The 13,838-nt window shown below is 40.1% G+C and overlaps 1 protein-coding gene across 2 annotated transcripts; it reads left to right on the top strand.

The window, feature by feature from the left end:
* Positions 1-7,236: 7,236 nt before the first annotated feature.
* Positions 7,237-13,374, top strand: LOC145454669 (DCN1-like protein 1). 2 transcript variants are annotated; one of them, XM_080332655.1, is made up of 3 exons: positions 7,237-7,556; positions 8,507-8,547; positions 8,966-13,374. In XM_080332655.1, the coding sequence occupies exon 3, from the start codon at positions 11,117-11,119 to the stop codon at positions 11,927-11,929; it is 813 nt and encodes a 270-aa protein (XP_080188781.1). In that variant the 5' UTR covers positions 7,237-7,556; positions 8,507-8,547; positions 8,966-11,116; the 3' UTR covers positions 11,930-13,374. The 2 variants fall into 2 exon arrangements, with proteins under 2 accessions (XP_080188781.1, XP_080188780.1); XM_080332654.1 differs by having other exon boundaries at positions 8,504-8,547.
* Positions 13,375-13,838: the final 464 nt, after the last annotated feature.

The following is a 13,838-nucleotide window of genomic DNA, read 5'->3' as shown; positions in this document are numbered from 1 at the left end:
ATATCTAAGCAGGTCGGTATGGCAACCATTGGCCTTATGTTGCCCACTTGATGCCTGGTTGGTTACATCCTTTGTCATCTTGAGTATCTTTATCCATGTTATTATCGCGAATTGAATGCGACGAGTATAAAGTAGTCGTATAGCTTACGCTTCACAGCTGTAACACAAATGGATTCTCCGGCGATTGGACACTTTTATTGCAATATGGTACAGTAATCATTATATTCAAGTTTTTATTGATCTGTACAACTATTCGAAGGTAAATCTAACGTTGATTTAACTTGACTTTGGTAATGATATGATCAATAGCCTATAGTTATCAGGAGTAAACCCGAAACATAGATTTGGCTGTACTGGTCCAATGCACTGATATCAGATCCATCTTTGTAAAATTCTACAATTCCACCTATAATTGCGCACTTCAAATGTCCGCTATAGCTGCAAAATTATAACGCGACTGCTTTTACGATGTCCTGATGCATTTGTACTCTCGCATGGTGTCCAGAACTAATTATTTTGACAAACTATGCCAAGTACAGCAACAACTCTATGCAAATATCTAAAAGTGTTATTTTTTGCGCCAGTCGTGAATTCACAATAGTAGGTAAATCACATTTATACGATGCGTGTGAAATGTCAGTCTGCAAGGTCCCGTCAAATAAGGTTCATAGGTCAATAATATTGCCACTTGACTATATTGCGGGCCTGCTGTATATCGATGGTCTCAGTTTGGAAGTTAATGGACTATTCGGCGCCTGGACATATCGATATCGAAAGCTTCGACCAAAATGCGTCAATCATTTCGTGCCTAGGTTTCATAGTCGACGGTCTTTCTGCGAGCGCAAACTCAAGGTCGCATAGGTTGAACGACACTTAGTCTCGTAATCGCGAATATGGGTGGTCTCAATCTGATACCAGTGGCGGCTCGTCCTATAGGGCCACTGGGGCATTGCCCCACCTAAAATTCTGTTCAATCACAATTCTTTACCATTTATAGACGCACACCAATCTATATATACCGAAATCACAGCGAAAATGGTATTCTTTTTGTCCTTTCGCTTGTAAATGCCCATATATAGCGAGGTCTCTGCGAAAATCGAATTCTCTTCTGTGTTTTCACTTTGCGAATGCCTAGCCGGGGCATGCTCCGGTAGCGCTCATACAAAGCTTTCACTGTCTATTCTCTCAAAGCCGCGCACAATAAAGAAACAATGATTTACTATCTCCCATTCATAAAATTACCGGGCAACCGGGGCACAATAGCTCTGTGCCCCTAAGGTGTGATGTAACAATCGTATCTATAGCTGAACTCGGTTACCGCCATATGCGTTTAGTCGACCTTTGCTGGTACAGGTCGATTTTGATGGTGTTTCACACCATGAAAATTCTAGAAACTTGGTATGTCATGTCGTGATGGTGGCATTTAACACTGCCCCAAGTTTCAGGGTTTCTACTTAAAGTTTAGGGTAGTAATTCCGTTTCCGAAGTTGAGTGTGTGCTGATCCGTCATGTATCGCTAACAGATTTTACTCAAAAGCCGGTATTGGTATCCATTGATTTTGACGATGTTCAATACTGAGATCGGTTAATGACATTTGGCACGGTAAGTCTTAATGTTAGTATCGAACGCTGTACCAAGTTTCAAGTTTGTCACGGAACTGCGTTAGTGGTAATTTCGTTTCCTAATTCGAGTGAGAGCTGACTCGTCATTTATCGCTAACAGATTATACGCAAAGCCGGTATTGGTCTCTATTGATTTTAACGATGCTCCTTACCTAGATCCGTCATCAGCTTTTGCACGGTATGTCGTGATTTTAGTATCGAACGCTGTGCCAAGTCTCAAGGTTGACACTCAATGATTAGGGCAGCAATTTCGTTTTCAAAGTCGAGTATGGTAGAGATGTGCTCCGATCTGACACTTTAGCCTACAACGCATTGCGGATTTTACGCAAAAGCCGGTGTATCTGCGGTAACGTTAACTGAGATGATGATATCATTCTTAGTTTGCATTCAAATATTTACTTTGATATTATATTCTCCAATGTCAATTTCACCGTGAAATTGTGGCCTTCAAGCCATTTGCTTACAACCCCCTGTCAAGCGAGATAGCTATTTCGTTTTCGATGGTGGCTAACAGCTGATCACTTGATCAGCCTATTCCCCAGTAAATTTTACGCAAAATTCGGTGTTGGTCTGTTCGCATTAATTTTCACAGTGTACCATACCGAAAAGGGCCATGAGGCCACTTCTCGATGATGTCATGTAACAGTGTACTAAGTTTGCCAATTTCATCCACGTATTTATTCGGTGATATATTTTCCAAAGGCGATCTCGCAGCAGACATATAGACAGCAAGCCGTATGTGTCGTGTTACAGTCTCCAGTTTCAAGGCCAAAATCTCCTATGCTGTACCGAGACCGAATTTCCGAGGATGCTATTCTTAGTTCTTCAGAATGATGTTTTGGATTCAATATGACAGGCCCAATCTATGAGATACCAATTGCGTATGTCCGAACTCGTTGACCTTTCCAATTAGGCTTACGCTATCTCTCGAGGAAAAGTCATTTCCATTTCTGCAGATAATTAGTCAGGTCTAGTGCGAACATGAACCGTGCTGAATCTTTGTTCCGTACGCCGTTTACGCAGTTACCACACTTCAAGTCACAGCTCACAGGCGGATCTCTCTGGGCACATACGTTAACTAAAATCACTGTTGGCGGGAAATTCAAGTTACCGTACCATCATTAAGTTACTTGTTTACGTTGGAAAACGCCATTGTGACGTCATCTTGATAAAAAGTCGCTTGCAGCCCTTGCCCCACCACCCGATATTGTCACGAGCCGCCACTGTCTGATACATTAGGCGTTCTTTTATTTTCACAAAGGGGTAACAATTTAAAAGCAAGAAATCGAGTGACAACATGCTGCGCGAAGCGTGAACAAAATTTTTACTTTTGATAAATCTATCCCAAATTATTCTGCTTTATTGTAGTGTACGAATTACTGGCTCATGGATATGCCAATGCGTCTGAACTGATATTTTAGTCATCACATCTCAAGTGTTGCTGCCAGACTAATCAAATTTGGTTGGCCTTGCAAGTTCACAATCTGTGCACTCCATTTTTGATAATATTATTAATTTCGGAAATCTCCTCGCGGGCCACTTGAAACCTTCTCGCGGGCCAAATGTGGCCCGCGGGCCACGGGTTGGCCGGCCCTGCTATAGAGGATCGAATAAGAAGTCTCGAGACGTTGAACAAATTGATGTGGTACGATGCACTACACATCCATGTGAATATAAACGCATAACCTATATTCATTAAAAAGTCTTGGTAAAGATGAGCACTGCGCAATGTAAGCACTGCAACCGTCTAAGCAACAAATATAAGTTGCTATCAGGGATGCCAATATTTCGGAAAAAGCCTGATGTGGAGGCCAAATAAACCCAGATCCTATATTTTACTCAAATTTATATAAGATAACTGCGAAAGTGAACCCAGATAGTCATTAATTACAGTCATGCAGTAATAGAAGCCTTTCACATTGTATTTTCAACAGGTCACACGATACATTTTGCTCGGTTAACACTGCAAATCGCTCAAAAGTATGTTGGTATCCTCTTGACGCATTACTATGAAACGCGGCGTCAATGCTTAATAGTGTAATAATCATATCATCGCGCAGGTAAAGTTCGTAACATTGCCATCCTCAAAAGATTTGGTGTTCTAAGCATAGAAGATATGAGGAAGCTAGAAGACTGTGTATCAGTTCCATTGGCGTCAGTGTCCCTCAAATTTCAACGACTACTTCACCTTGGAGTCAAAAACGCACAAGTACAGCACACGAGCGTCAACGAAGAACAACTACCATATGATCAGGACGAAATACAAGAAAACTCATTGCTCGATCAAGTATGCCGGACACCAAAAGTGGAACAGCATCTAGCCGGCTATCCGACAGTCGTCGAGCATGTCCGCATTCAAGTCGAAATACAAGCAATTTCTTCTAAATGAATACTATCCAGCCTTCAGGATTACCGGACAACGACCTAACATCGACCTCGCCTTCCGCCATCTCATTTTGTCGCTTCATCATCATCATCATTGGTTTATTAGCAATTTTATCAGTTCAATACACCACAAAATGCGATACAATGAAAAGATAGGAAGGTGACAAAGCCACTGGGAGCAGTCTATGGAATCAGACACCCACCTAGGCCTATGCGATGTAAAGATGATGCATGCACATTGCACAATTGCACATTAGGGCTCTTCAAAAATGACGTTTTTCTCAAATCGTACTGGCTACTTGATAGAATTGTTAGGTTACCTAATTAAAGTCTACACACAAAATTTGGTTCAATTCCAGCCAGTAACTGCTTTGCTACAGGAGAAGAAAGTTTTCATTTATTATCTAAAAATAAATAATAATTTGAACATTTTCTGTTCACCCCATGAAAGTGTTCGGCTGTCTATAGAAACGATGCTCACCAATATTGGTTCAATTCCAACCAGTGGAAGCGGACTTATTGATTTGAATAAAATAGTATGTACGATGAGCACAACTATGATAAATAAACAAAGAATCGGTCACCGTGAATACTGTTTTATTCAAACCCAAATTATATATTCTCTGCATTACTTTTCATTCAATGTGCATGCCTCTTAATTCTTTACTTCGCCTAGGCCAATGTGGGTGTCTGATCTTAAAGACTATTCCAAGTTGTTTCGACACCTTCCTATCTTTTCTTTGTATCGCAGTTTAGTGGTGTTTTGAAACGATGAAAATATATTTTAAACTGATTGATTGATCCATTCCCTATTTCTGAGGGTGATTTTCGCGTATTTTCAGTGACCCGACCAGATTGAAAGTATAGCTTTCGATTGATTAATCTTGGGACGGTCACTTTCATTTGGGATAACGACACAGACTCATGTTTAGTCGAAAATATAACTGCGAAATCATGAAATTTAGGGTACATTCGAATGTGTTGATAACCAACCCCTTTGACTAACTTGCTGAGGGTGTTCAACTGTCTTTCTCTCTGAGTGTCTCTGTTGGAACTAAATAGCCTAGATAGACCTACTCAGATAACAATGTGATATATTAGTCGGACCATCACCAGGTCTACTAATGTTCAATTGTACCTACCACACAGTTAGATAGTATTTATCGATACACGAGGAATTTGATGGATTGATACTATAGCATTCAAGTCCAATGAGTTGCCCTATGAACCTTGGTTTCTGCGACTTGCAGTTACTATTGCTATTCTATCAAGACTCTGTAGTTATAATAACAGCGAAATACATCAACAATGGCTAACCGATGTGCATGTATTTTACGATAGGCTACTATTATCTTACTAATCTAATAACTAATTTTCGAGCGTAAACTGGCCCGAAGAACATGATGTTGATAAAAAAACAGATTTCAAGGGCAATAAAGACCCAGAAACCCAGGTGATGCTAAAAAAACAGTTCTGGGTGGTAAAACCAACGAGTGGCATGTCTGGTTGCTATTAGAATAATCTATTGCTACTAAGACAACATAAGCTCCAAGCCAGATGTCTCAAACACGCGGCCCGGCAGAGCATTTTGTGCGGCCCCCGACGACATTTTGTGTCACATATATCTTTTCAGGTTATAAAGTGAAAATTCCATCTGAAATTGCTCCGAAAGCCTGGAACTATTCATCAAACTTCACTATATCACATCAATTGCAATCGCTACCAAGCAGTGAAGAAGATTCACTATTTCGCCACATTTACACATCATGTTGACAAAACCTGACGCTTAGACGATTCGTGACTGATATTTGTGAGTTGGACTTGGACGCGACCTTTCTTAGAATCACTCAGACCCGGGCTAACTCGATGGCAAAATGAAAATGACTCGAGTGAGCTCGGAGTGACTCGGAATACCGTGAATTTGTTAGAACCGTGAATGCAACAAACTAAACGCGTATCAGGGGAATAATAATAGATCAGAAAATCGCAGCTTGTATTTCGCTAACTAAGCAAGTAGTTATGACAACCATTGGCAATCTGTTAGTTACATCTTTGGTCGCTAAACCATGTCATTATAAGGCCACTTAAAGGTACCGATAGTACCGTAGTGGTACGCTCCAGCAATGGGACGTTCGGCGTTCCGACATTCCAATCGCTAGGACACATCTATTAATATACTTATGTTATATTTCTTCTTTCTGGTCCTATTTGAAGATATTTGACCATTAGAATAATAGCATACTTATCAGAAGCATACCCGAATTCTGGATTGGAATTAGAATGCTCGCCCTAAAATTTTTTTGATGTCAGATCAATCTCTATAATCAATTTGTTAAATTCAAAATATTCATAGTAACTGCAAAATTATAATCCGATAGCTTTTATGATGGCATCATACATTTGTCCGCTCATATGGTGTCTATGTCTTAGAAATAATATATATCAAGTACAGCAACAATTCTATTCAAATAGTTATATATGCGATGATTCTTTTAATGCCTGGCCTAAATTGATACAAGAGTAAATCACATTTTGACGATGTGTGTTTACTGTCAGTCTGCTGGATTGGCTCACTTTCAATATGAAAATTCACTCCCGCCAAATAAAGCCTACTTGGAAAGACATAGAATACCCCTATAAATGCTGCGGCCCACGGCGTCGTCAAAACTAGAAAACTGGCCCGCGAGCATATTTGAGTTTGAGACCTCTGCTCTCAGCTGTGATCGTTCGTTTGTGGTCAATTTATTTGTGATGTAACAATGCAGGACCAGTGAAACGTAGCCTACATGTAGTCACTAGACTCACTAGTCACTGTAGTCAGTGACTGACTGATTGCTCTCACATGCGACTCCGTCGTATCGCGAACAACCGAAACATACAGAAGATAGGGTGATTTAATCGACATCGACTTGAAATTGACTCGTAAATTTTGCTCCAAGTCACGAGTCAATCCATATTTCTGAAGCACCGAGTCAAGTCAAGTCAAATCATTTTTGCAAAGTGACTTGAGTCGAGTCAAGTCAATTCATATGAAAAAGTTGACCCGAGTGTGACTCGAATCATCCCAACAACGATAGATCATCGTATGCTTGTGGTTTTGTCTCTATCGTTTCTAATTCTCTATCCGGATGTCATCAACAATCGCTTCGGTTATGATGAATCCGGTGATTGACTCTGTCGCGACTGCGTCGCTATTTTGGGGAGTGGAAGTGGATTTGTTGGGTGTGAGGAGAGGAGGCCCGGTTGCGGTTGCGGTAGGTGCATTACTGACATTGCCTATGCATTTTGTTTCTGAAGTTTCTGTACTCGCATGTTTAGTTGTGTAGTATGGAATTGCGGCTCACTGTGGTTGTGTATTTTTGAAATAATTTGTATTGTTGGTGTTGGTTTATAGGCTGATGATGAAATAGAGTTGCTTCATTTACGGCAGTGATTTTTTTCTATAATCGTTAAGTTATATTTTCATCTGACAATACACACGCAATGTACAGTGCGATAAGACACAACGCGATATAATGAACAGATAGAAGACTGTTAAACGACGCACAGTAGCAGTGTTTGGCACTTCTTCGTTATTCCCCACACATCCAGAAGTGATCACCGTGAAACCAATAATTGATTCCCATGAACATGTGAAAATTTATAAACGTCAAAACAAATTGTTTTTCGCATTTGGATTAGGGCTAGGGGAATATTAGGGTCGGGTGGGAGATATTAGGGTCGGAGAAGCGAATATTAGGGTCGTGCTCGTGGGAAGGAGGTATTACGTATCAGGGTGGGTTAGGGTCAAGATTGAGATATCCTAGGGTTAGGGTTATTAGGGTGGGTTATCCTAAGATTAGGGTCAAGGTTGAGATAGGATATTCCAAGATTTGGGTTGGGAATATTGTAATCTTCACCCCCAACCCTAATCTTAGGATATCCTAACCCTAACCAACCCTAATATCCTCAACCCTTATCTTAAGGATATCCTGACCCACCCTAATATCCTCAATACCCTAATCTTAGGATATCCTAACCCCAACCTTGACCCTAATATCCTCTCCCTAGTCTTATGGTATCCTAACCTAACCCTAACCCACCTAACTATCCCCAACCATAATCTTAGGATATCCTAACCCACCCTAATATCCCCTGACCCTTCCCATCCCTAATATCTCCCGACCCTAATATCACCAACCCTGATCTTAGTATATCCTAACCCCAACCTTGAGGGTCAAGGCTTGACCCAAATCTTAGGATATCCTAAGCCTAACCCTACCCTATTATCCCCCTCCCATCCCTAATATCTCCCAACCCTAATATCCCCAACCCTAATCTTAGGATATCCTAACCCACCCTAATATCCCCCTCCCCCATCCCTAATATCTGTCTACCGCACCCCAACGCGAAAAACAATTCATTTTGACGTTTATAAATTTTTCTGTTATTGTTCATGGGAAGCGTTTATTGGTGTCATTGGGATCATTTATTCGATGTGTGGGGAATAACGAAGAAGTGCCCAGTGTTTTAGACTGACATCAACCTCGCCCTATAGCAGTGGTTCCCAACGTGGGCGATATCGCCCCCCAGGGGGCGATTTGGCGATCAAGGGGGGCGAAAATGACGAAGGGGGCGACAGGGGGGCGAAAATGGACAAAGGGGGCGACGGGGGGCGAAAATAGCGAAGGGGGCGATAGGGGGGCGATGACGCGTAAAACGGCTGACCTTTTTTTTTTTTTTTTTTTTTTTTTTTTTTTTTAGTCATCCACCTAGCAATGCGGAGCGAAAAAACGGTATTTTCAGCTCTGAGCGGAGAACGATGACCTTTTTTTTTTTTTTTTTTTAGTCAACCCGCCGGTGATTACAGTCTGTATGCCCAATTATCGGTGCACAAAATTTGGGGGGCGATGATCGGTGTTGACCTTGAAAAGGGGGCGATGGGTCGAAAAAGGTTGGGAACCACTGCCCTATAGAGTGCCCGCCGTCACAGTTCTTTTCAATGTTGATCATTTTGAATCCGCGGCCCTTTCCAGTTCTTTCCATTCCTAGTGAGCACTTTCTCTCGTTGCATCTTTTTCCGTGTTTTTTTTGTCGCCGTAAAAACGGCGACGACAGATGAAAAGGAGCCCAGATGAACTGGGGTGTAGGGTCACAGTACCGGTATATCAATGTCGATAGTAGCATCCATATTCGATATTTTTAATATAGGTTTGCCACAACAGAATATCGGAATTACAATCGTGATAATTTTATTTGCATGGGACATGGTAGCATAGATGCATTAGGCCTACCATTGGCATTTGGCTAACGATTATTGTGATGAAATGTTCGATCATTCTCAAAACCCTTAGATCAAGAATTGTTTTGTGAAATTTAGGCCGTGGTGAGATGAGTTTTTTATATAATCCCAATCAGCTCTACTGGAATCTTGCATTGTGCCTAATATTGCAGGTGAGCAGCGATGATTCTCCAAGTTAATGTAATTCAATAAGAAAAATAAAAAAATGAAGAATGGTGTGAAGAGCACAGGACACCGATTTCATACAGCCAATCAGCCACATTAGGTTATTACAAAGGTATATAGTTACATTAGATCAGGGGTGTCAAACTCAAATTGCATCATGGGCCGGATTGAAACCTTCAATTCACTCGCGGGCCGGACCGGTCATCTGATTCCAAAATTTTGCCGTGATGTCCTTGCTTTTCTCTTTACTTCATTATCAAGCGTATAGATAATAATATATTACATTGTATCAGGGATAAAAGGGGTTCTATTCCAGCAAGTAGCAATGCCTTTATTTGAAAAGAGTGGAATTAGTAGCAAAATACTATGATTGACCGGTTGAATACAGAACTTTCTGAACCGTTGTAGTCTGATAAAAGCGGACGTTTGAATTAGGTTTAATATTATGATATCGCGATTCGGGTTTCTCTGGAGTCCTGGGACCTTTTGAGTCGGAAGCGACACAGCAGTGTGACCATAGCTATTTGAATTGAATTTTTTGTATACCTAGTATACTCTCCATGTAAACTGCATATAACGGTTCCGCATTGTCGTTTTTGCTTAACTGTGAATAACTAGGCTACTTTTTGGTACATCTTTCCATAAAACTCGAACTCAGTGTGCACATGTTTGCCTTCTCGAAATTGGGTGTCAAACTGTCAATGTCACGGACTTGTTCCTAGTGGTAACAAGAGAATAAAAGACTATATCTCATAACAAATGACAGCACAAGTGCACTTTATTTCATCTTGGTTTTATTTTTATTACAAAAATTAATAACTTGAAGGTATCAAGCCTCAATATCCATGATAGTGGTTCTGCTAATGTCCTCTCCTGGACTAGTATCCAGATTTGATTGTGTTTAATTAATTTTAAACAGATTTAGAGAATTAGGAACATAATTCAGCACACTTTTTAACGTGATATACGGTAGAGTTTGATTTCGCAATGGTGAAGTGTCGTATGGACATTTCAAAAGTAGCATGAAACTCTAACATTAAAATTGAATTCGCATTTTTTTCGAAAAAAAACCAACAGTCAAAATCGAGTTGGTGATTTCGAAGGGACTTTGAATATGGAAACTTTGATAGAAGTAGACATAGCCAACAGGTGTGTTATCAAATAGGCAGCAGTAAATTTATCATTAAATTTAAGGTCCAATTCTTTGTTTTCAGGTAGCATACTTCTGTCGTAATTCGGGTTTGTTTGTATTTTAGAAAGTGGACCAGTTTGCAATGTGTTCTTTAAATTTTCCTGCTCCGCATGCCAAAAAGGTTGAGAACGACTGTATTAGATATAGTTTCGTATATACTTTCCTAGCTGTGAAAATCTTGATTGGTGATATCACGGCATACGAAACTTGTAGTGCCAAGCTCCTCATGTTAGTGAAGTTGTCATCAACCCACAGCATTGTCACAAAGTGAAATGAAATGGGCAGGGTTGTAGAACTGGTGTTTTATTCTTTTTGGTAGACTAAAAGGTACATAGGCCTATATGTTTGAACTTTCTGTATCTTTCATACTGTTATAAAATCATGACGAGAGTCGAGAGATACTGCACTTGATTCAGAATTACTGAGATACCCGATTTCGTCCAGCCTTAGTCGTAGGTATAAATTTCAATATGGATATTTCTTGTTCTGTAATCCAGGATAAATTAGTCATGAACAAGTTGAAATCGTCGCAAAGAGAAAAGGTCCGTCAGTTCATGGCGTTCACGCAGGCGTCGGAGAAAACCGCGATCTACTGTCTCTCGCGTCACGATTGGCGTTTGGACATCGCGTCCGATAGCTTTTTTTCGGACCCCGACATTTACTGGCGGGACAGCAAGCCCACAGTGGACAGGAGACGACTCGAGATGTTATATAATCGCTTAAGCGACTCTGAAGACCGAAGCAAAATCGGCGTGGAGGGAATATCCAAGATGTTAGAGGAATTACGGCTAGAACCGACCGATCGGATGGTGTTGATTATCGCATGGAAATTAAAAGCGGCCGTTCAATGCGAGTTTAGCAAAGTGGAATTTATTAACGGGATGACAGAACTGGGCGTTGACGATTTGGATAAACTTCGGTGGATGCTGCCAAACTTACAGTCCGAAATCGGAGACAAAACCAAATTTAAAAACCTTTACCAGTTCACGTTCAATTACGCTAAAAACCCGGAACAGAAAGGCTTAGATTTGGAAGTAGCGATCGCGTATTGGAACATACTCATGTACGACCGGTTCAAGTTTCTCGACTTGTGGACGCAATATCTGCAAGAGCACTACAAGCGATCGATCCCGCGAGACACTTGGAATCTCCTGCTCGAGTTCAGTTTGATGATATCCGACGATATGTCAAACTATGACGAGGAGGGCGCTTGGCCGGCTTTGATCGACGATTTTGTAGAATGGGCCAAGCCTATAGTAAATGGCACGACGCCAATGTGTTAACCTTCGCCCCCCCCCCGTTTTTTTTTGTGGTTGAATTTCTGTCTATTTTCGTGTATCGAACCTTATTTTTCGAGTTGATCGCTTCTTCCAGTGACGTTTATTGTCGGAATCTCAGTCGGACTTGGTCATTGAGTGTAGGGTTGGGCAAAATCGAGTACCTAGATGATTCGATAATGAATTGAGTATTAAGCTTCGAGTCAATCAAGTTACGGCGTCATGCACAGAGCATAGGGTTGAAATAGGAACCTATTATTTGACGACAAGTAACATTGTCAGTTTAACTTGATCAGTCCATACCATTAATAAAGACATAAGAGTTGATCTAAAATGTTTTGTTTATGAACTTACTTTAAACAAGAACCTTCACCATACATTTTTGGTGCTGTGATGTGATAGAATTATTGAAAACAATAATTTTCTGTATGTATTTCTTATCTTCGGTACTTGTAAGAATCACTCATAATGCTCAACTCCAACTATCGAAATCAATACTCAAATCATCGTGCCCAGCTCTACTTTATTGTTATGAGAAATAGTTTTCATGACTCTAATCCAACTAGCAAGCAAAACTATTGTTTAAATAGCAGCATGAAATTTTATACTGGTGGGTTTCCAGTACGACTTCCATGTCAACTTTCGCTGGCTAGTTGGTGAAATTGATAGGATGCCTAAAAAGTTGCACATAAAATTTGGCTACATTCCAAACTGTTGAAAAGGAATTTATTATTTTAATGAAAAATGAAAAATAATTTCAGATTTTTCTGGCTACCTGATGAAATGGTTGAAATGTCTAGAAACGATGTGTAACAAATTTGACAAACTCAAACCTGTAGAAGCAAAGTTCTTTGAGTGATTTGAAAAAACAGAGCAGACCCAAGTCTATTTACTGGGGGGAAATTAATAACAGAACTATCGACCTTAAAACTATTTTTTCAAATTAGGAATTTTCTATACGAATACATGATTCTAAAGCCTGGAAGTGAGCCAAATGATGTAAAGCGATTTTAGGCAACATAACAATTTTATCGACTAGTCAGTGAAAAGCAACCCTAGTGTCCAAGCCTTCCCCCTCTGTGGTATTAAAAAAATATCGGTTGCCACTAATGCCAGCAACATCTACTTGGGTTGAGTGTGAAAGGCGTTCTTTGTTGTTTGTCTTCCGAAACAAAGTACTGAAAGTCCACATTTGGTGTAACAAATATTTTGCATATGTTACAATATGAAAGTGGTCATAGTCGATGTTTCTGAAACGAGATAGGCTTGTAGTGACATTCAATCCATTGCAATACTACGCGAGTACTGGGTATCAATGGAGATCACGCCAATTTCCATTTTTTCGAACCATGCTTTTATTATTAATGTTATTATTGATACCATATACTTATGTTCCTACACCCCTATCTCTATTGTTTGGAATAAATTTGATCAGGCAACTGATTCGCATAGGATGGCGGCTTAATTTGGTTCCTCTTTGTTGGAAGTCCAGGTAGAATGCTTTATGACTCCTGTGTCAGTGAAATTTCATTTTGCATGTACACGTATTGATTTGAAACCCAGTTCACGTTCGAGAAGGATTATGGGTTATGAATAGGGGCAGGGACAATGATTTTAATACTCTAATCCGAATCGACTATTAATTCTAATGATTTGAATAGTGTGAGATCATTTTCCGATTTTGCCTATTGGAATTATACGCTCCTTGCCATTAAAGGTTGATTTATCAACAAATGGTATAGTTTTGCTACTATTTTTCATTGTGGAAGGCTGTAAACCTCGACTGGTCGTATTGTAGCATTCAAATTTTGTCTGGTACAAAGCTACGACAGTTAGTATAATTGTCAAACCGAGAAACCAACATTGTCACAAAGAGCAATGGAATAGGTATTGTCGAAAAAAGATATCAAATTAT

The sequence above is a fragment of the Botryllus schlosseri genome, chromosome 13 (assembly GCF_051294905.1).
Source record: "Botryllus schlosseri isolate E-star chromosome 13, Bs_hap1, whole genome shotgun sequence".
Taxonomy (NCBI): Eukaryota; Metazoa; Chordata; class Ascidiacea; order Stolidobranchia; family Styelidae; genus Botryllus; species Botryllus schlosseri.
The sequence above is the reverse complement of the archived record's forward strand: the minus strand, read 5'-3'. Positions and strand labels throughout refer to the sequence as shown.